Source organism: Sciurus carolinensis, chromosome 16 (assembly GCF_902686445.1).
Source record: "Sciurus carolinensis chromosome 16, mSciCar1.2, whole genome shotgun sequence".
NCBI lineage: Eukaryota > Metazoa > Chordata > Mammalia > Rodentia > Sciuridae > Sciurus > Sciurus carolinensis.
The window spans coordinates 63,487,973-63,512,747 of NC_062228.1; the positions used below are offsets into that span (position 1 = coordinate 63,487,973).

At 37.7% G+C, this 24,775-nt stretch overlaps 1 protein-coding gene and 1 non-coding gene across 2 annotated transcripts; both read right to left on the minus strand.

The window, feature by feature from the left end:
* Positions 1 to 11,528: 11,528 nt before the first annotated feature.
* Positions 11,529 to 11,601, minus strand: Trnaa-cgc (transfer RNA alanine (anticodon CGC)). Its single transcript has one exon. It is a non-coding gene; the product is annotated as a tRNA-Ala (tRNA).
* A 2,018-nt stretch (positions 11,602 to 13,619) lies between these two features.
* On the minus strand, positions 13,620 to 14,561 carry LOC124966213 (vomeronasal type-1 receptor 4-like). Its single transcript, XM_047527255.1, has one exon. It carries the CDS (start codon positions 14,559 to 14,561, stop codon positions 13,620 to 13,622), a length of 942 nt encoding a protein of 313 aa, XP_047383211.1.
* Positions 14,562 to 24,775: the final 10,214 nt, after the last annotated feature.

Genomic DNA, 24,775 nt, shown 5'->3' on the forward strand with positions numbered 1-24,775 from the left:
AACCATACTCTCAAGTTGTTATGAATCTATCTCTGGAGCAGCTACTGATAACTAAGTATTTTCAGATCATGTTCTTAGATTTAGACTTTTTTTTTTCTTTTCTTTTCATACCAGGGATTGAAACCAGGGAATTTTAAACACAGAGCTACAATCACAGTCCTTTTTTATATTTTACTTTGAGACAGGATCTCACTGAGTTGCTCAGAGTCTTGCTGAGTTGCTGAGGTTGGCTTTGAACTCAGAAACCTCCTGCCTCAGTCTCCTGAGTCACTGGAATTACAGGCGTGAACCTCCCCACCCACCTTCTTAGAATTTTTCTCAGTAATTTTTGCAGGAAACCATTCATGACTTGTATGAGAACTGAGCATATTTTGAGCCATTAACCAGGAATATCTGACTCAGGAACTCAGAGTTGGACTACTGTTCCAGAACACCTGACTCCTGTGATTATCCTGTGTCAGCTCACCACTCAACTTCAAATACATGCATCAGAAATGGGAGTGACCTACTAGAGCCAAATGGCCTACTTACCACCACCCCACATCCTGTTTCTCTCAAAGAAGCTCCTACTCGTCTTCTTTGATCTGTTCTGCTATAAATAAAGCAAGCGAGGACTCCTTCCTTTGTTAGAGCCACACATTTCTGGATGACTCAATTGGTAAAGTATACCTTTAAAAATATTCTTGCCTTTTTGTCCTTATTTCTGATATATAAATTTCTTAGCTTTTATTTCCCAGCCAGCCTGTCCCTCTGATGGGAAACATTTTCCTCACTCAGTCAGGACATGTGCAAGAAATTTTTAAATATAAATTGATTAAATTTCAAAATCAAATTGCCTAAATTTCCCAAAGGTATTTTAAAAATAGAAAAACATAGTCCAACTAGAAATTTTCTAATATAGATTCACTTTAGATCTAGGAACACAAATAGGCTGTAAGCAAAAGGATGGAAAATACACCCCCATGCAACTGGAAACCAAAACCGAGGAGTGGTCATTATTATTTTGTTATACAAATTACCCTTTAAGGTGTAAACTGTTAAAAAAAAGAAAAATGAAAGAAAAGAATGCATTCTCCAGGAACCTATGTAATTATAATATATATGCATTTTACTTTAGGGTTTCCAACTGTGTGAGACAGTTTTGACAAATGAATCAGTAGACAGCATCACAGTCATACTAGAAACCTCAGTTGTCCTACTTCCCATAACGGATAAGGAAATCACAGAGTATGCATAAGGAAGCCATGACATGAGCAATGCTACAAAACAGTCAAGCCTCGCATGTAGAGAGTACTCCACCAAACATAGCAGAATACACAATCTTATGAATAATTCAAGGAAATTTTCACAGTATGGATCACCTCCTAAGCCATAAAAAGTCCTGACAACTTAGAGAACATTATAATTCATTAACTTTTTTATGAGGAAATGGAATATAGATATACATAGCAGATTAGAACCCTGGAGAAGATATGATATGTTGACCTTGTACCCTTGTCCCATGTTCCTTATTTGACCCAACATGAGATAAGAAACTGAGGAAACATGTCAGCATAGGTTCCATGTTATGGTTTGGATCATGGGTTCAGTCTTGTTCCCCCAAGCAGCTGTGTTCAGAGGTAGGGCCTTTTTTAGAAGATGATTTAATCTTGAGGTTCTAACCTCATCAGTAAGTGTGTCCACGGGTGCACTTATAATTTATGGGCTACTGGGAGTGGATAGAGACTGAGGAGATGGGGCTAATGGGAGGAAAGGTGTTCTTGGGGTGTTTTGTGAAGGATATATTTTCTCCCTGCCCCCACAATTTCTCTTTCTTCATCCCCATTCCATGAGGTGAGCTGTTGGGTTCCACTCTTGCTTCCTGACATAATGTTCTGTCTCAACACAGTCATAAAAGCAATAGAGCACCTGATCATACACTAAATTTTCTGAATCTGTGAGTCAAATAAATCTTTTATTAAGTGGGATGGCATCCAATGTAAAAACTTTTGCAAAGCAAGGAAATAATTAAAAGCATAAAGAGAGAGTCTTCCAGAATGGGAGAAGACCTTTTCCAGCTAATTCTCTGGAAGGGAGTAAGTATCCAGAATATATTTTGCAGTTTTAATGAAGTCAGAAGAGATTTAAACAACACCCTATGATTCCACTACTATGTGCTATAGGAATTTGTACATTGTCATCTAAATATTTTCCAGATTTGATGTAACTTATGATTCTTCCTAATAACTGAACTGGGACACACTCACATTCCCATAGGCAGAGGATGATTAAGTCAGTGGTCTGATTTTCACATAGCATAATTGAGTGCTGGAAAAGGACCTACAATAACATGCAAAAATGCAGATAAACTCAAGGCAACCCATAGAATTTAAAAGCAGTGGTCAAGAGAGTTCCTGTTGTATGATGTCTGTATCCAAAACAAAGCACCTTAAAGTGCTCTCTGCTGATAGAAGTCAGAAGAGAACTCACCCTTAAGGACAGAGACAGCAGGAATCATGAGGAGAGCTCTCTGGCTGAACATGTACTGATTTTTGTCTAACAAGACTCAGAGTTTTGCCTAGTTTTTCAAACATCATGTGAACACCATTGATGACATTTTCATGCACCATTAAATATTTTACATGTGTTAAAATTAGTTTTTGGCCCACAGGATTGAACCTGTGTCTTACACACACTAGGAGGACACTCTATCATGAACCTCATTGAAAGCCCCAAATCACAATATTTCTAAAGGAAGGGAAATGGAATAACAGAAAATAATCCAAAGCCCACAGATATTAAATCTCTAACTTGTGCTTAGTATCTTAAAATAAAGTGTAGACTAGATTAAAAACAAAGATATAATAACCATAAAACTTCCAATGAAAAATATAAAATATTTCTCAAAATTATTATAAAAGATAGGAAGATGGCAAAACACCATGTGAGGAACACACATACAGTGATAATTCTTGTCACAAATACCTCCAATATTATGTTCAACAAAAATAGAGTAAGTGTTCCTCTTGAAGACATATCTGTAACCATAGTCAGATCTTTGAAGAGATATTAGTCATTCATCACTACCTTAGTGACATAGATATCAAAAGCAAATGATAAATGGTACAGCAATTTGTCATTCCTGTAATGTGGCGAGCCGCCTTGCCACCATGATAAGATGGCGCTGGCTTCCTGAAGTGCTTTCTAGGTAAACAAGCCCATATTTGGTTGAGCTAACTGTTGCAAATGGGAGCACCTATGAACATAGGCCAAGTGGCAGGAGTAGATTGGCTATTGCAAGAGTATAAAAGTGTATGAATTCAGCTCAAGAGGTAGAAGAAGAAAAACCATGGTTTTATAATATTAAGGTCCTGATTAAACTGCTGAAGGAAGATTCCTGTGTCGTGCTTTCTTGCGGGCGAGGGACATGACAAGTGGTGCTGAAACCCGGGAGTCAGAACTTTCAGTGGTCAGGGGGTGCACCGGTAAGTACCACAGGTAAGTGGGGTCCACACATAGTGGGGCGCTCCTCTGTATAAAGAGAGAGAGCGGGAATCGACCTTGCATAGTCGATTAACAAAGATAAATTCAACCGACTTTGTGTAGTCGGTCAGCAAAGATAAATTCAACCGACTTTGTGTAGTCGGTCAGCAAAGATAAATTCAACCGACTTTGTGTAGTCGGTCAGCAAAGATAAATTCAACCGACTTTGTGTAGTCGGTCAGCAAAGATAAATTCAACCGACTTTGTGTAGTCGGTCAACAAAGAAAGATATTTTGTTTTCGCTTTCATTCTGCTTGCTCTGAATGCTGCTTTCATTATGGGCAATTCTCCATCTAGTTCATTAGTACAGTCTTTAGATTTTTTTGTTGCGCTCCAAAGAGCTCAAGGTCAAACACAGTACTTTAGAAACATTCCTTGTAAGAATTGATAAAGTGGCCCCATGGTTTGCTGTCTCTGGAAGCTTGACTCCTGCCAGTTGGGATAAGTTGGAAAGAGATTTGGATTTCCTTCAGGAGCAGGGACAATTGGAGAAAGGGGTGATACCGCTATGGAAATTAATAAAAGGATGTATTCTTGATGGTAGATGTCAGGAAGCTATTCATAAAGGACAGGCAGTTCTTGAACAACTACATGAGGAGAAGTCCGAGGATTCTATGAGTACTTCCAGTAAACATAGTGCAGGAGAGCAGGTTTATGGAACTATTCCAAAGAGGAGACTGTACCCAGATTTAAAAGCCCTTAGAACACCAGAAGATACAGGGGAGTCAGAATCAGACGGTGATGAGAAAGTGAAAGAGCTAACGCAGCACTTACAGAAGGTGAAGATAAAAGAAGGGGGAACTAAGAGGCAAAAAGATTTCAGACAGAAGGACTATGAGGAAGAACAGAAGCCAGCTCTAGCCTATGATCCTCCCCCATATGTGGGAGGGGTTCCAGGCACGGGTAGAGCTTTTAACTCTGCAGCTTGGAGGGCTGCCCATGTAGAGTTGGGGTTTGCCTGTCCTGTATTCCAGGACAATGATGGGGGAAGACATCAGGAACCCATAGAATTTAAAATGATAAAGAATATAGCAGAATCTGTCCACACTTATGGTGTGGATGCTGCTTTTACTATCGCCCAAATAGAGGGGCTCAATAGATTCTGCATGACCCCCTCGGACTGGGCCAGTTTAGTGAAAACTTGTGTTTCCCCAGGTAAATATTTAGACTGGAGAGACTTCGTGTTAGAGGGGGCCAATGAACAGGCTGCAAGCAACCAAGCTATGGGCAAACCTGCCTGGGATGTGGATATGCTTCTGGGGCAGGGTAGATTTGCCAATCAGCAAACAGGCTTTCCATTAGAGGTTTATGAACAAATTAATAAGATCTGCATTGCTGCCTGAAAAGCACTCCCTAATAAAGGAGAGGTGCAAGGTAACTTAACAAAAATTGTCCAAGGCCCCACAGAAGCTTTTTCAGATTTCGTGGCTAGAATGGTAGATGCAGCAGGGAAGATCTTCGGGGATGCTAATGTAGCTATGCCTTTAATTAAACAATTAGTATATGAACAATGTACAAGAGAATGCAGAAATGCTATTAATCCATTTAAAAGCAAAGACATAGAGGCATGGATGAAAGCTTGTAGAGAAATAGGTGGCCCATTAACAAATGCAGGCTTAGCCGCTGCCTTCCTTCGCATGGAAGGACTATTAAAGGCTTTATTAAAGGCTAATGGAGCACCTTTAAAGGTTTCCTCAGCTAGGAAGTTTTTAAAAACTGTAGAAGATGAAGCCCCTTGGTTTTTAGATAAGGGCTTGTTGGATCAAGAGAAAATATCACAAGAGACAGAAAAAGGCCCCCCTCCTGATCCCTTCCACGCAGCTCCATGGCCACCTAGGGAGGGAACACCCATGTCCTTGAAGCAGTCCTCCCCCTAGGCAGAGATCTCAGCAGCTCCATTCCTCAAAAGTAGTAAGAAATAATGTTTTGTGATTTTCTGCATTCAAACCTAACCTGATTTCTCAACCAGGAAGAAAAAGGGTTAAAAAAAGTCCTGGGTGATCCTCCCTCCCCCCTGCCTGGCCTTGCTGAAGCCTGCATTGGAATGTAAACTGTAACAGTCTCAGCGGGAAAGGGGGGTAACCTGAAGATAAGAGAAAGAAAACAAAAGGGTGTCTGTTTTAAACTTCTGGGTTGCTACACAGAACTAATTCATTTTCCAGGATTCTTGTTTTGTTTTGTTTTTCTTTAATGCTGTATTTTTGAGCTCATAATTTTGATCTTGCATACCTAGGTTAATGATTTTTTTCTTTTTGATCAGTTCTATTTTTTTATTCAACTAAAGTTTTTGAACATCTGTTACATTGCAATGGAGATTCACCTATAAAGTTACAAGGCCTTTGATTTTGTGTTATTTGTATGTCATGCTGTCTGGTGTCATGTCTTGTCTGCATCAAAACTGAGCGCTCCTAAAATTAAAATTTAAAAATGGATCCAAATACTTTTATTCACGTGATTTAAAAGGGTTCAATTTAAATTGAGTAAACTAATAAAAGTGACATGTCTTTAAAAATAACTTACAAGTCTCTAGGTGGTCAAACTAATGAAATGTTAATGTTAAACAATGTCTAATATCAATTGTTTCTAGGACTTTTCTTCAACAGGAAAGAGACAGCAAATACTGTTCAGGACACCTGCCTGCTTTCTTGGTTTTTACAGAATAAGTAAATTAGAGTTACCATATATGGGATTACTTAAATGTGTTTGTAGAGACATCTGATTAATTTACAAAATTAAAATGCTCATTGTTAAATAACATCAAGTACTCTTAACTCCTTAAATTCCATGGAGTATCATACTTAAACATTATTGGTGCTTTCATAGGTTGGTAAATAAAAAGGGTTTAAACTTGCTTTGTGTCATCACTAAACTAAAAACAAGGTTACTAAGAGTTATGTCCTAACAAGTGAAATTCTATATACAAAGGGTTCTAAAGGTTTCAACTGTGTTTCAATTAGAGTACTATAAACAACAAAATATTTAATCTTATTAAAATAGAGCAATTTATCTAAATTCAGAAATTTCATAAGAGTTGTTTCAGAATGTGAACAAAAAGGGGTCAACAGATAGGAAAGAGAAAATAAAAGGGTCTGGGTATGGAAATATATTTAGTAAAAGGGAAAAGGAAATGTCTCTGGGTAAGAAAGTGCTTGTGTGATGAAATACATGAGGGTCTAAGTAAGTGCTAAGAAAGTCTATGTAAGTAAAGGGCAAGTTTCAACATGTTTGTGTGAAACTGAGTTGGTTGTGTGTATGTGAGACAGCTAAAGCTATTAAAGGTTTTTCCTAAGGTGAAATACTAATGTTCTGATATAAACCAAAGTTTAATCTACATGGTAAAATGACATGGTAAAATGGCGAGGATTTCTTAGAAACACTAATTTACTCTTAACTTTGTGTCTATTAAGTTTTATTCTTTAGAACAATTAGTCTTAAAAATTGGGGTGTATACAATTATGGTTAAACAACTGTTAAAGTATTGTACTGTGTTACAGAGTCTACATTTTTCTTAAGAAACTAAATTTGGTAAGATAAAAGTGTCAAGGTAATTGTAAAATGGTCACTAGTTGTATATTAAATGTGTTCATATTTTTCAGGTATACAAGTTTTTAAAGCAGGAAATTTATCAAGCTGTGCTATTCTCCAGATTAAACTTGTCTGTAATGGTAATCTTAAACTTATAAAGAGTAAATTTTAATTGGGGATTTATTTCTATCATTTAATGTTCTATTATGGGACATATTATCAGTAAGGTATATGTAACATTGGTTACTTATTTCACTGAGATAAAAATTTAAATGTAAATATATATCTAAGAGTTAGTGACAGCCTGATTTGTTTAAAGGTTCATATTGTAGAAGGTAAAAGCATTTTGCTACACAAAAGAAAAGTTAAAAGCTCTCTCAGCCTTTCTTTGATTAATTCCTGTTTTGGATATAATGTTAGACTGTGTTAACTGATGTTTATATGAACTCAAAAATCAATATATATAAACTTCTTAAAATGACATTTAAGAAAGAGTATAATGCATTATAGCAAAAATGAGATAACAATGACTGAGATTGGGGTCCCTGACTTCATGACTGTAGCATGCCTGGTGCCTGGAAGTGTTCCTGTGTAGGAGCACAAGATGCCTAACTGCTGTGGCAGTAACCTCCCTGGGGAGGCTCTGTACAGGAGTCCTATCAGCTCTTACATTGATATCAAGCACACAGCTCTTGGGCAGAAAGAAATTGTTTTGCTAGATAACCAGTGTTTCATCAGTTCCCTTCTCTAGTTCCTGCCCACCTTACAGTAACTTTGGACAGTGGACTTCTTTAAAAGCTACACAGAGTTTCTAACATTGCACTTTGCAGTTGTGAGAAAAAGTTATGTAAATGGTCTGGTCTCTGTAACTCTCCTGAAAACAAAGAATAATGCTTACATAGTCTTTAACTTAATAATAAGACATGTATAAATGTTGCTAACATAACCCTTTAGATCTACATTTCCATCAGAGAACAGAGCTCCATCTGATCTCAGCTTAATCTTCAAAACCTGTGTTTATAAACCTTTATTTTCTAATACTCCTTTGACCCTCACTGAACTTAAAAATTTGGTCATGCTGGTCATGACAAAAGGGACAAAAAATTAGTTGTAGGATTAGAACACTTAAGATCTGTTAAGAGTCATGCCTTACCTGAGATAAGGCTCTGCCTCCCACCTTACTGCATGTTAGAGTGACTCCAAAATAAGTCAGACTTCAGCTTATTTAAAGTTATAATCAAAAGATTGGTTTTTTTTGTTGTAAAATTACTATGATCTCAAATAGGGAATATAATGTGGTTCTCAGTCAAAATTCAAAATAGCTATTATACAAGCAGAATATATTTTTACTCTTACTTATTTCATCTTATAAAACTGTTGCCTATTAATGTTTTGCAGAAGTAGCTGCTTCAGGAACACGCAACCTAGGTAACTTGTGATAATAAGCCATCACCTAACAAATAGTGGTAACAGATACCAGAACAAATAGTGGTAACTTCCAGAACTAATGCAGACTCCAGTTAGATAAAAGGGTAAATAACTGTAAAGTTATGGACATTAAAGTTAAAGCCCAGTAGTCTTACTTTATGACTAGTGAGACTGGCTTGCTGGATGATTCAGATCAAACTTAGAGATTGGAGTACAGAAGGCAAGATACACCAGTATTTGGATCTTTTGCCCTCAGTCAGCCTGAACCCAGGGAATAAAAGGACTTCTCTAAGGAGCACTTAAGGTGTTGGAAACTGTAGGTGCCATCAATCCTAACAACAAAGTTTCATCTTTATTTACTCAGTTACAAAATTTGATTTTGGGCCGTTCTGCACCCTTTTTTCCTCTACATATAAGAGCTCATACAGCTCTTCCTGGACCTATTGTTGAAGGAAACGCAAGGGCAGATGCCACTACCCGCACAATTTTTCTTTCTTCTCTTGACAGTGCTCGAGACTTTCATAATAAGTTTCATGTTAACTCCCAAACACTTCGTAAGCGCTTCTCTATTCCTCAAGCAGAAGCGAGACAGATTGTCTTAGATTGTTCCCATTGTGTTCCATTTCACCATCTCCCTTCTTTTGGCGTTAACCCCCGAGGCTTGCGACCTCTTACGATTTGGCAAATGGATGTAACTCATATTGCAGAGTTTGGTTCCCTAAAATATGTTCATGTCTCAGTAGATACTTTCCCTGGAATTATGCATGCCTCTGCTTTGGCATGAGAAAAAGGCCATCATGTCATCTCCCATTGCCTAGAGGCTTGGGCCGCCTGGGGCCTTCCATGCTCCTTAAAGACAGATAATGGGCCAGCGTACACTGGTCAACAATTCACCTCTTTCTGCTCCACTATGGGAGTGCAACTGACTCATGGCTTGCCTTACAACTCCCAAGGTCAGGGAATCGTGGAGAGAGCTCATAGAACGATTAAAGAACTTTTGCAAAGACAAAAAGGGGGAATAGGAGCAAGCCGTACTCCTAAAGAGCGTTTGTCTTTGGCTCTTTTTACCATTAATTTTTTAACTTTGGATGCACATGATAATTCTGCGGCTGACAGACATTGTTCGCCGCCTGCCCCCCTTTTTCTATTCCTATTATCAAACAGTTCAGAAGTGATTTTAAATTGTTCTAATGACAATATTACCTGCCTGCTTTCAGAGTGTTGGAACGGTAGTGAATCTGTTGTTGTGATTGTAAAGGTACCCACCTTTGTACCTGTCCCAGTGGAGGTCAATCCAGATAATTTTCCGTTGGTGAACCTCTTCAGAGAAAAGAGAGACTTTGGCATTACCGCAGCCATAATAACTGCTATTGCTGTCTCTGCTGCTGCAGCCACTACCGCTGCTCTAGCCATGACCAATCAAGTTCAAACAGCACAAACCATTGATCAAGTCATACAGTAAACTGCACAGGTGTTAGAATCCCAGGACCGCGTCAACAGACATATCTTATTTGGGATCTTGGCAGTGAATCAAAGGATAGATTTACTACAAGTACAGTTGGATGAACTTTTCAACATTGCACAAGTTGGATGCATCGGGAATCATAAACACATGTGTATAACTCCAGTAAGATATGAAGAAGCAAAAAATCAAAGCCACTTGATTTCCGCCTTTCTTGCAGGCAACTGGTCCCTAAAAGCTGAGAAGATGATGAATCAACAATTATTGCAGATTGTGATTTTAAATGACACTCGTGTTGAGCCTGTTACTTTGAGTCAGTTCTCTAACTAGCTCACCTCTGCCTTTAGTTATTTTAAAGAATGGGTTGGTGTGGGGATCTTTGGATGTATTTGTTTTGCAGGCATTTGCCTTTGCCTTTGGTTTATTTGCAAGCTAAGAGTGCGTCAAGCACGTGAAAAGGCGGTGTTAATTCAAGCTGTGTTAGCCATTGAACAAGGGGTGTCACCTTCTGTGTGGTTGGCTAATCTGGCACGGGAATAAGTGACATTTTTAATATATCTCTGTTAGAGTTAGAATTATCATTTACGCTAGGTGTCTGCAGGGTACTGCTGTAATTACTATATACTTTTCTTTGAGGACTGTGTATTTGCATCCTGGGGATTTCTTGTACTAATTAAGGCTTCAATTGTCTTGTAACTTCCACTTTTCATCTTGAGCTATAACAATGATGTTGGAGGAGAGAACTGTTACTGTATGCCTTGTGTTCATTATGGTGCCCCTGTATTGTGCAGCATTGGCAAGTAGGGTGATGTGTTTTCCTACCTCAGGCCTTTGCAGTTGCGTAAGCTGGATAAGCTCCCCCTAGTATGGTTTTCCATACCGCTATGTCTTCATGGACACAGGATGCGAGGCAAAGCACTGCACTTGAGAGTTTTATTTTTAAACCTCAAGGAAGGCATGCCCTATTGCATGTGGGTTTGATGTCCACGTCCCACCCTACAAAAAAAGGCATCGGCTTAGGTGATATTAGGCCTGGAGAAGGCGCCATTCTGGGACTGACGTTCACTATTTGCCACTTTTGCACAGTAGGATAGGGCCTCTACCTTCACCTGTGTTCATAAAATAAAGAAGGGGGAGCTGTGGCGAGCCGCCTTGCCACCATGATAAGATGGCGCTGGCTTCCTGAAGTGCTTTCTAGGTAAACAAGCCCATATTTGGTTGAGCTAACTGTTGCAAATGGGAGCACCTATGAACATAGGCCAAGTGGCAAGAGTAGATTGCCTATTGCAAGAGTATTAAAGTGTATGAATTCAGCTCAAGAGGTAGAAGAAGAAAAACCATGGTTTTATAATATTAAGGTCCTGATTAAACTGCTGAAGGAAGATTCCTGTGTCGTGCTTTCTTGCGGGTGAGGGACACGACACTGTAACTAGTATTTTTTACATTCTTTTATTATGTTTTATTAATGCATTATACTTATACACCATAATGGGTTCATTTTGACCCAAACATCCATGCATGGAATATAATTTGTCCCATTTCACTCCTTACTGGTCTTTGTGATATTTACTTTTTTTTTTTTTTTTTTTGGGGGGGGTACTGGGGATTGAACCCAGGGCCTTGTGCTTGCGAGGCAAGCACTCTACCAACTGAGCTATATCCCCATATTTACTTATTTTTAATTGGTGCTATAAACACAAAGGTGGAATTCACTGTGGTATTCGCATATATGTACAAAGCAAAATATGGTCAATTTCATTCCCCATTCCCTCACTGCTCCCAGTCCTCCTTCCTCCCTGTTATTTTCCTTCTTTAATCCAATCACCTCCCATATGTTTTCCTAGGATCTGCCTGTCCCCCTTTTTTCTTTTGCACTAGTTGTCACATATGAGAGAAAACATTCAACTCTTGACTTTCAGATTCTGACTTATTTCACTTAACATGATGTTCTCCAGTTTTATCCATTTTCCAACAAATGACATAACTTTATTTTTCTTAATGGCTGTGTAAAACTCCATTGGGCATATATACCACATATGATTTTTTTATTCTGAATTATTGTACACAAATGGGGTACAACTATCATTTCTCTGGTTACACACGAAGTAGAGTCACACCATTTGTGTAATCCTACATGTACATCGAGTATGATGTTTGTCTCATTCTATAATATTTCTTTACTCCCACCCTCTCCCCACCCCTCACTTTCCTCTATATAATTGATCTTTCCTCCATTCTTCCCCCCTCCCACACCCTATTCTGTATCATCATCCACTTATCAGAATATACCACATATTCTTAATCCATTCATCTCTGTAGGGGCACCTGGGTTTTTTCCACAAATTAGCTCTTGTGAATTATACTACAATAAATATTAATGTTTCTGAATCACTGTACTAGACTGATTTGTCTTCTTTGGATCAGTAACAAGCATGGGATGCTGGGATATATAGTGTTTCCATTACTAGTTCTTTTAATATCTCCATATGCTTATCAAAAGAGTTGTGCAGTCCTACCAATAAAAGACAAATGTACCTCTCCTCTGGCTCCATTTTCACCAGCGTTAATTAGTATTTCTTTTCTTGATGAGTGTCATTCTCAGTAGAGTGGATGAAACCTCAGTGTAGTTTTTATTTGAGTTTCCCTGATTGATAGGAATTTTAAACAATTTTTCATATACTTTTTGGCAATTTGAATTTTCCCTTTGGAGAAATGTCTGTGTTGTTCTTTCTCCCTTTTATCATTTGGATTATTTCTTGGTGTTCTTGTTGTTGTTGTTGTAAACTTTTTCAGTACTTTTTAGGGGTTTTTTTTTAGAACATTATGTAAACCTTTATTCTAATATATATGAAAATTTAGATAAAACAGATAAATGTCTAGAAAAGTGTGTTGTATTGAAATGGTCTCAGAAAGAAATAAAAAATTTGATGAGTTCTATAAACATTTAAGTTCAGTACTTTAAAGTCTACCACAAGCAAAATATCCAACCTATGTATTTTACTGGATATGTTGCATAAAATATTCAAGTATAAAATATTTCTAATATTTTTATTTGTACATTTTAGCTACACATGACAGTAGAATATATTTTGACATATACAAACAAGGAGTTTAACTTCCCATTCTATTCATTGTACGTTATAAGGAGTTACACTGGTCATGTATTCAAATATAAACATAGGAAAGTTAGGTCTGATTCATTCTACTATCTTTCCCATTCCCACCCCACTTCCATCCTCCCATTCCCCACTGTCCAATTCAGTGGCTTTGTGCTTTCTTTAAATTAATGCCCCATGAGACTAGCTTGCAAAGATGAGTATCCATTTATTATTAGTTCTTTTGCCATTCTTTTTTTTTTCTTTTTCTTTTTTTTTTTTTTTTTTTTTTTTTGCAGTGCTGGGGATTGAACCCAGGGCCTTGTGCATACCAGGCAAGCACTCTACCAACTGAGCTATCTCCCCAGCTCCTATTATTATTTCTTAATGTAGAAGTTTCCAATATTATTTCTTACTAGACTATCAGAATGATATAACTAAACATCACACACAAAGATATATAATGGCTCCTTTATACTAATACGGTCTGCATTCTGACACTTCCTTGTGTTTTGACTATGTCCTAATTGCACTTGTGGATCAAGGTAGATGAGTAAAGAGCAGAACATCGTATAGGTGCATATAGTTCACACAGTTATGCAGATAAAAGGGAATCCTCCACCCCTTATCCAGGTGAAGTAGAGCCGGGATACTTTGGAGTCTCCTCTTATGAGAACAAAGGGACTGAGAGCAGAGAAAGCTATGTTGGTTAAGGCAGAGAAGTGCACCACCCACTGACTGGGATTTCCAGAAACACCCAAGCAAACCTGGAAGCTGCAGGAGAGAGTGTACAGTGACACAAAGGTGTTCACCAAAAGAAGGATGGTTGTGGTTGCTCTGGACTCAGGGGAGGATCTAGGGGAGGGACTGTTGCCACAGAGGTGTTGGAACCGCTGCTTCTGCCTGTATAGATTGATAACCATGGAGCCACTGGCCCAGGGCATGATCCCCAAACATAGCACATCAGGGAGGGACAGCAAGGCTGCATTTACTGTATGTACACTTTTTTCATAATCACTAGCAAAACAGTACCCAAATTCTTTCCTACTTGTCATATTAATATTACCCCTATTTGCAGTCACATGCATTGGAACAATGATATTGACCAGCAAGTGGAGGATCCAGCACAGAAATAGGGAAGTACCAGTGTACCTGGGAGCCTTCACTTTGAGCTCTGCCCACCTGGAGTCCCTGGGGCTGATGGTGATGGCCTGGAAGACACTCAAGAGGCAAGTGCTACTGAAGGACATACCCCTGCCCACCCTGTGAACATAGAAAACAAGTTTGCATCCAAGGTCACTGATGAAATGTCTAAAGCCAAGAGCTGCCATGGACTGTGGGACTCCTCTGAAAAGAAGGAATAGGGAGTTGGCTGCAATCAGGTGCTTAATAATCAAATCTGTGCATCTCAACCTACATCCAGAGAAGTCAAGGCAGAGGTAGGAGGAAAGGAGACAGAAATTCCCCAGGATTCCACCCACAGTCAGGGTTAAGAAGATCATACCCATCATCAAATCCCCAGAGGCCATTCTGCCAGTTCTCACAGACTGATATTTATCTTCAGAGGCAGAGGATTCTGCATGAGGATAAGAGGAATGGGCTACATTGAAAATGTCAAATAACAGTCAATATGTCCACTTATTATTCTTCAGTTAAACATATTAAAGATTTTCCAATTATTGGACTTAAACTGTTTTAATTTTCTAAGTAAAAATTTTATGTGTAGAAATAAAATGACACATGCTTTTTAAAAGGTTCCAACTTTAGGATGACAACCATTTCAAGTGTATTATTATGTATTTATCACTGATGTAAAGAGAAGACAAACTTTCATTCTTTATAATTCCTTTCATACTGCTACTAAAACATGAAGAAGATTTAAACTGAGTGATAAATGATTTATTTCCTCCCTGGATCAACAGTATGAGAATTGATAAAGTCCAACCTGATTAAAAGAGTGCATTGGACATAGTTGTGGTCTTTATACTAGTTACTTGTAACAAAGTCCATTCTGCCATAAATAGTCTCACATGAAGGAACCAATATTTGAGGATTTGTTGACTAAAACTAGTAAAACCTCCCAATTTTACCTACAGTGCTATTTTATTAAAAAATGTTACCAGACTAGGAAAATAGAAATAATTAAAAGGTGCATTAACAACCATGTTTCACCATCACAGCTAGTTAGTTGATTTCTTCCACTACCCCAAATATGTTTCATTTTTCTTTTACACTTTGTCATTCTGTTGTATATCAGGAATATCTAATTTAACTTTCTGTGCATTTCTACTGATATGTAAAGAAGTATTCCGTAAGTAAGTATCAATGATAAGTAAACCTTCAAATATCTTGATAAATGTAGATGCGCTGGTTGCAGTATTGGATTACAAGAACCTACCCCATGATCAAGTTGGATATCATGAATACACGATCAGCCCCACCTGAAGAGAGCCACAGAATGACTTGTTTTAGACCAGGAGAAAAGCTAAGGATCCCTACCACAATCTGATGGCATCCCAATACTATCAGTAATGCAACCCTAGTACATATTAGAGTAGAGGAGTGTAGAAGCTATCATTGACTAGTATTACTTCATATGCTCATCATGTAACATAAGGTACATAAAACAACACAAAGGGATAAGATGTGTAAAGATTATTTCTATATATATTTACAAAAATTTAAATAGTGTGACATGGAATTCTGTGCATTTGATACACTGAAATGGCAGATAAGGGGGTTGGTATTACATTTTTAATGATATTTGTGTTAATTCACTAAAGATTTTGTACATTGATAGTGTACAATTTTACATATTTATATAAATATACATATGTAAAGGCACACTTTTAAAGAGTCAGTCAGCTCAGTCAGTCTGTGAACTTGTCAGGATGGAGTCAATGAAAATAGAATATTAGAATTTTATTGTGCAGAACAACATCATCCTAAGAGTCAAGGAAATATGACAACTGCTATCTGACACTGATTACCATGAATTCAACTGTTCCTTCCACACTTCATCCTGAAGCACAGGATGGAAACCATCTCACTATCACCCACAGCCACTCATGTCCCCAGTACAGATGAGTCACTGTCCCATTCAGCACCTCTGACAGCAGAGTGTGAGGGAACATTTCCATTCCAGCCACTGATAATCAGATACACTGAATCAGTACCTGATTATATACTTCTTGCAGGCTTATCCTTTACTTTATGACAAGAATTAAGCTACCTAATTATTCTAAAACTTGAGTCTATGATTGATATTAAGCAAGCTCCACAGCAGAATAATTCAGATGTACAGACTCCAAGCATAATCACAATCACACTCAGTTTTCAATGTCACATGGATTACAAAAAACCTTTATTTTAATGACTATACTAAATTCCATTAGGGTCTTTAGGTATTGGGGAGGGGTCTGCTATCCTCAGTTCTCCACTAGTTTATTTCATGCCTCAGGAATCACTCCTCCTCCTGCATGGCTTTGTCATTGTACCACAATCAAACCCATAAAATCCCCTCTACCTGAAATGCCTTCTTCCCCTACAGATTCTACCTATCAGACACAAACATAAACTCCTCACCTTTCTCCATCCTGCTGACTGGTGAGTGCAGTCTAGTGGTCCTGACAGGCAGTGCTGTGTGGGTGGAGGCAGCCAGACCATGAGATATGACTTTGTCATTCTGTGACCTCATCTCCCTGCAGAGCTGCAATTTCACCTGTCACTGAAATGATGGTTCATCTGGGGAAGATGAGAACAACTCTGGAAAATTTTTCCCTGTTGCAATTAGCAAGTTAAGTTCCTGTCTGCTAGCTAGCATCTCCAAAGAGAGTTGGGATTGTCTTGGGACCCTGTTTAAAACATTCAATCATGATCACAGGTAGCGGGGCACATGAAGAAGAGCAGGGAATATTATGGTGTTCATAGATGGTTGAATGGTTGAAGGATCTGTGCTCATATACCTGCTGTTATATCAACATGAATGAGCCTGGAGAATATTGTAAGTGAAAAGTATACACATAAAGAGGAATACTGTGTGTCCTCACTTATGTTTTGAGCTACAAAGTTTAAAAATCAGAGCAGGATGGTGGTTACAAGAGGCAAGGTAGAATGGGAAGAGGGATGGGGCGAGCATGGGTAGCAGGTGCAATTGTGCTGTTTTGTAGCAGTAATAAATTTTTGTGTTCTACAACACAGTAGGGTGATTAGTTGACAACAATTGTGTATTTGAAAACAGCAAGTAGAGGGGATACTGAGTGTTTACAACACAAAAATGGTTGAGGTTGATTTGATATGTTTGTTCCCCTCTTTAACACATATTGTACACATGTACCAAAATACTCTGTAGCCCTTAAATAGGTACACTGTTTACATCAATTTCACATGTTAAAAAAAAAACTTCTTTCTACAAAAAAATTACCTAGATGGGTAGTGCATATCTTCCTATTTAGTGCATGTTTTTGGCCCCAGTAAATAAGGGTATTTTGGATTAAGCACACAGAAGGTAACTTTAGTTTAATGTGATCATATGTTGGGACTTTTGAGGTAGGATTAGGGCTCTTTACAGAAGAAAACCTGAAGATGTTGCTGTCCTTCTTGACACATAAGGACACAAGAAGACCACCATGTGCAACAGTTTGTAAGCACTCTCAAGAAGCCAGGGGCTACGTAGCATCATACTAAGTAAAATTAGCCAAACTCAGAAACTCATAGGCAGAAACTAGAATAAAATGAAGGGGAGGGAAGGATAAGATGGCAAAAAAAATCAAATACAAATTAATAGATGAGCAAAAGGAAGTCTAGTAGAGTAGAAAAATGAGAAAGGGGAAAGAGGGCAGGAAGGAAAAGGGAGGATAAAAAATGATTTTCAAGTGTGAGTGTGTTTGTTAGGATTAAACCAAATACTATATATAATATATGGTCCTAATAATAATAAAAAAAGAAGTGGGCCCAGAATTTTGATGTGGTCTTTCCAGACATCAGAATTCTTAAGTAAACACAAGCTGTTGAAGCACCCAGTGTTGTGTTATGGCTGCATCAGCAAATTAATAAGGTAACCAAGGTTATGATTGGGTTTTTCCTTTTTAAAATCGATATTTTCTATGTATAAAAGGATTGATAATTTTCCTTGGATTATTTTTATTTATTTTAAATTATATTTGATATTTTTGCTACTACAATGCAGTCTCTTCTTGTAATATCTAATGATTCATTAAAATCAGTTCATGGGTTATTTTTATTTCTAAAAATTGTTGAGAGTGGTATGCTAAATTTACCCAAGGTTGTCATTTGATATAAAGATTCCCCCCAATGCTCCTAAAAATGCAGGCATATCCAGGGGCAAAAATGATTTGATTGTGCAAGCAATAATCTAAACAATCCATCCTAAATGAAATGGAAGGACTCACTGGTAACTTTACACAGGTTGTACAAGGCTATTGGAGATGGGACACTGGAGGCATCCCCTGGATGGCCATCATCCACATGGTTTTTTCTCCCTCTGTCTGCTTCCTGGCCATACCATGGAATAAGCAGATTACTGCTGCTTGTCCATTCTACCATTATGTGCTGCTTCATCTTGGACCCAGCCTAATGGACTAAGCCATCTAAACACTGAGACTTCTGAAACCATGAGCCTCCAATAAACTTTCCCTCCTCTCAGTTGTTCTTGTGTGTTTTGCTCAGGCAATGCGAACACTGACTAAAAGAGAAATTGGTACAGAGAAGCGGGGTGATTCCCCTGACTAACCTACCCATGTGGTTCAGAACCCTTTGTAGCTGCTTTCCTGGAAGAATGTTGAAAAGATTAGAAATGCAAATTGGAAAGGCTTTAGAATACTGTAAGTGCAACTGAATGGATGATTCTGGTGGGAGTTCAGAACACCAGAATTTGGATAAGAATGTGAACTGTGCTCACAAAGTTTCAGAGGGAAATGAGGGTCCTACTGGGAATTGGAATAGAAGCCCCTTTTGTTCTATTGAGGCAAGGAACTTAACTAAATTTTGTCCATGTTCTGAGAATTTGTGTGAGGTTAAATTAAAAAGTGATGGACTGAAATTTTCAATGGAGGAAATTTTAAAACAGAAAAGCATTCAGTAAGTAGCATGGATATTTTGGCCACATTTACTGAGTGAAATTGGAGGAGAAAACAGAGTGAACGAATTTTAAGAGCTTGCATATTGTCCAGAAAAGTGCATGATAATGTTGGGTCAAGGAAGATTTGCTTTTTTTTTTTTTAAGAATGTTGTTTAAGGATTACCATGTACCACTCAGCACTCAATAATTTCCATTTTTTTCTCATATGATTTCAATTATCATCCCCTTTTTTAAAGTATTTTAAACAAAATTCATGTTATTTTACTTAATATGTATCTATAATTGAAAAGAGTGTAACACTTAACATTGTACCACTTAAGTAATTAACTATCATTCCTTAAAGTCATTTAATATCCAGTCAACATTTCAATCTCCCTAATTACCTAAAATATATCTTTTAAGAGTAGCTTTGTTGGAATTCAGAATGAAATAAGATCCACTCATTACATTCTCTTGTTATGTCTCATCAGTAACTTCTAAAATTTTTCCCCAATATTTTTCAATCTCACTACTTTATCCTGGAGAAGGTCCACATTCTGGCTTTGTGGATTATGCTTTTTTGGTCACTTGACTGACTTATCAATTCTTTTTTAATTTTTTAATTTTATTTGTCCTAATTAGTTGTACATGACAATACAATGCATTTATACATTTTGATAGATCATATATAAATAGAGTATAATCTCTCATTTTTCTGATTACACATATTGCAGGATCACATCAGTCATACAGTCATACATGTACTTGAAATAATAATGTCTGTTTCACTCTACTGTCATTCCTTCCCTCGTATGCCTTCCCCTCCCTTCACACCCCTCTACCTAATATAAAGTAACTCTATTTGTACCTAGTTCCGCCACACACTTTATTGTGAATTAGCTTTTACATTTCAGAGAAAACATTCAGCCTTTGGTTTTCTGGGTTTGGTTTATTTCACTTAGCAAGATATTCTCTAACTCCATTCATTTGCTGGAAAATTCTAGAATTTCATTCTTCTTTAAAGCTAAGTAATGTTCCATCGTGTGTGTGTGTGCGTATATTTACATATGTATATCCCATTTTCTTTATCCATTCATCTGTTGAAGGACACTTAGGTTGAGTCCATAGTTTAGGTATTGTGAATTGAGCTGCTATAAACATTGATGTGACTGTGTCACTATAGTATGCTGATTTTAACTATTTTGGGTACAAATGAATGAGTGGGATAACTGGGTCAAATGGTGGCTCCATTCCCAGTTTTCTGAAGAATCTCCATATTGCTTTCCTTAATGGTTGCACCAATTTGCATTCCCACCATCAGTGTATGAGTCTACCTTTTTCTCCACATCCTCACCATCATTTATTGTTTCTTGTATTCTTGGTAATTGCCTCTCTGATTGGAGTGAGATGAAGTCGTAGGGTAATTTTGATTTGCATTTCTCTAATTGCTAGAGATGCTGAATATTTTTTCACATATTTGTTGATCAATTGTATATCTTTTGTGAGGTGTCTGTTCAGTTCCTGAGCCCATTTATTGATTGGGTTATTTGTGTTTTTTGGTGTTAAGCTTTTTGAGTTCTCTTTATATCCTGGAGATTAATACTTTATCTGAGGTGCATGTGGTAAAGATTTTCTCCCATTCTGTTGGCTCTCTGTTCACATTATTGATGTTTCTTTTGCTGAGAAGAAGCTTCTTAGTTTGAGCTCATCCCATTTATCGATTCTTGATTTTATTTCTTCCACTTTGGGGGTCTTGTTAAGGAAGTCACATTCTAGGCTGACATGGTGAAGATTTGGACCTACTTTTTCTTTTAGGAGGTGCAGGGTCTCTGTTCTACTGCCTAAGTCTTTGACCTATATTGAGTTGAGTTTTGTGCAGGGTGAGAGATAAGAGTTTAATTTTATTTTATCACATGTGACTTTCCATTTTCCCAGCACTAATTTTTGAATAAGTTATCTTTTCTCTGCTGAATGTTTTTGGCACCTTTGTCTAGTACGAGATACCCATATTTATGTGGGCTTCTAAGAGATACCTGTATTTATGTAGGTTTGTCTCCATGCCTTTTATTCTGTATCATTGGTCTGCATGTTTGTTTTGGTGTCAATACCATGGGATTTTATTACTATAGCGCTGTAGTATAGTTTGAGGTCTGGTATTGTGATGCCTTCTGCTTCACTTTTCTTGCTAAGGATTGCCTTGGGTATTCTGTCTCTCTTAATTTTCCAAAAAAATTTTATGATTGCTTTTTCTAGTTCTATGAAGAATGTCATTGCAATTTTAATAGGAATTGCATTGAATCTGGGTAATGCTTTCGGTAGTATGGCCATTTTGACAATATTAATTCTGCCTCTTGAGGAGCATGAGAGATCTTCCCATATTCTAAGGTCTTCAATGTCTTTTTTTAGTGTTCTATAGTTTTTGTTGTAGAGGTCTTTCAGCTCTTTTGTTAGATTGATTCCCAAGTTTTTTTTTTTGAGAAGATTGTAAATGGGGTAGTGTTCTTTATTTCTCTTTCATTGGATTCATTACTGATGTATAGGAATAAGTTTGAATTGTGGGTATGGATTTATATATACTTTGCTGAATTGATTTATTAGTTCTAGAAGATTTTTTGTGGAATTTTTTGCATCTTGCAAATATAGAATCATATCACAAACAAATAGTGATAGTTTGAGTTTTTCCTTACCTAATTGAATACCTTTAATTTCTTTCTTCTAATAGCTCTGCCTAGAGTTTCTAGGACAATGTTGAATAAAAGTGGTGAAAGAGGGTCTCCTTGTCTTGTTCCAGATTTTAGAGGGGATGCTTTCAATTTTTCTCCATTAAGAATTATATTGGGGTATCTTAGTTTTCAAGCAGAGGATATCTGTTTCTTGGTGAGGCAGTTTTTGCTGTTTATCAATCCTTTGCTGTTTATCAATCCTCTGCTATTTACCCCATTTGTCTACTGTGATCACCTGCAGTCTGCCAGCATATCTATGACTAATTTTGAGCGCTGATTGCTCACTGTCTGGCACCTACCATCCGCCATTTGCCTGCCTCTTACTTTTCACCTACCCATCACTCACCACACAAGGTTCACCTGAAGATCATCTTACAGCAGCCAGCAGACCTACTGCAGACCGCCAGTGTAGCACTAGCTGCCTGCTGTTGCCTGGAAGTTCACTGTCACAGTACCTGCAGGTTTGTTTACCTGTGGCTGCTGCAGGTTACCTGTAGGTCTCCTGACCAGACTGACTGAGCTCCATATCCAGAACCCCTCAACCCAACTGATCACTCCCTGCCTCCAGAGGCCTCAGACCAACTGACTGCACCCTGCCTCCAGGACCCCTGCCTGATCAACTGCACCTCACCTCCAGGACATCCAGCCAACCACCCCACACCCCGAGCTGCACCTCCCCATTTGCCAACACATTTGGAAGCCAGAATGACCATCTTGGATAATACTGGAAGCTGTATCTCCCATCTTTAAGTGCGGCAAATGCCATCCTGAGGCATCTGCGGGAGACTGGAAGCTCATTGTCAGGTACCTCTCATACATCAGGCGATAAAAGACTGGGAGGTTTGAACACTATATGACTGTTATACTGTAGATTTTATTTTTTATCTCCTTATTAAAAATTTATGTGTTTATTTCTTTACTTTTCTTGTTCTCTTTTCCTTTTGTTCACCCGTTCGCTCAGAGTCTCTTTCTAACTTTTTGCATGCTAACAACCAGCTTCTTTTGATTACACTATCACTATTTCTAGGATCTAGAACTTCTGTATATTCTTTTCTTTTTCCATTAAGAGCTACATCCTACACCCGTTCCCATCCTCTTCTTCCTCCTTCAGAAACTGCAGAGCTTATTGCAAATCTATTTGTTATACTGTAGATAATAATTAAACTCATTCTGTTTATTATGACAGTATTATTATGTACTCATAGGGGCTCTTTGGTTTAGAGTTGCATATTGTCTATATTGGCACTGCTAATATTGATCTTCCCCTTAAAGAAAAGATTTTGGAAACCTATAGGGTCACTATAAGCCTATAGGGAGAGACTGCAATACCCCAGATCTACACTGCTAGAAGGGAAGATACATTAACAACATGAAAAAACAAGGGAAGAAAATGATCCAAACAAAACTAGATTATATATTAACAGAATTCAGTGACAGTATGGTGGGAAGAAAAGTCATAAAAGGAGTTCAGAATATACATAATTAAAATGATTCATGGAGCAAAGGATGAGATAAGAGAGCAAATGCAGGCAATGATCACACTAATAAGCAGATGAAAGAGCAACTGCAAGAAGCAAAAGATCATTTCAACAAAGATTCTCAAAATAAAATAAAAATTCTGAGATGAAGGAAACAATAGACCAAATAAAAAAACTCGATGAAAGCATCACCAACAGACTAGATCACTTGGAAGACAGAATCTCCAACAATGAAAACAAAATATTTAATCTTGAAAATAAAGTTGCCCAAACAGAGAAGATGGTAATAAATCATGAACAGAACCTCAGAGAACTATGGGACATCATGAAAAGACCAAATATAAGAATTATCAGGATTGAGGAAGGCACAGAGATACAAACCAAAGGAATGAACAACCTATTCAATGAAATATTATCAGAAAATTTCCCAAACTGAACAATGAAATGGAAAATCAAATACAAGAGGCTTACAGAACACCAAATGCACAAAATCACAACAAGTCCACACCAAGGTACATTATAATGAAAATGCCTAACATACAAAATAAAGATAGGATTTTGAAGACTGCAAGAGAAAAGCATCAGATAACAGATGGGGAAAACCAATACAAATATCATCATATTTCTCAGCCCAGACCCTAAAAGCTAGAAGGGCCAGGAACAACATATTTCAAGCTCTAATAAAACATGGTTGCCAACCAAGAATCCTATACCCAGCAAAACTAACCTTCATATTTGAAGATGAAATAAAATCCTTCCATGAAAGACAAAAGTTAAAAGAATTTACAATTAGAAAGCCTGTGCTACAAAATAATCTCAACAAAATATTCCATGAGGAGAAAATGAAAAGTAACATAAGTCAGCAAAGGGAGGAACTACCTTAAAGAAAAAACCATTCAAAGGAGAAAACAAGTCAAGTTAAGAACCAAAAATAAGCCCAAATGAGGGGCTGGGGAGATGGCTCAGTCGGTAGAGTACTTACCTTGTAAGCAGAAGTCCATGGGTTCAATCCCCAGCACTGCCCCCCCCAAAAAAAAAAGCGCAAATGACTGGAAATACAAATGACATCTCAATAATTACCCTGAATGTTAATGGCCTAAACTCATCAATCAAAAGACATAGACTAGCAGAATGGATTAAAAAGAAAGACCCAACAATATGCTGCCTTCAAGAGACTCATCTCATAGAAAAAGACATCCACAGAGTAAAGGCAAAAGGATGGGAAAAAACCTACCATGCACACGAACTCAGTAAAAAAGCAGAGGTTTCCATCCTTATGTCAGATAAAGTAGACTTCAAGTCAAAATTAGTCAGAAGGGATAAAGAAGGTCATTTCATACTGCTTACAGGAACCATAAATCAGGAATACATAACAATCATAAATATTTATGCCCCAAACAACAGTGCATCCATGCACATCAAATAAATCCTTCCCAATTCCAGGAATCAAATAGACCACAACA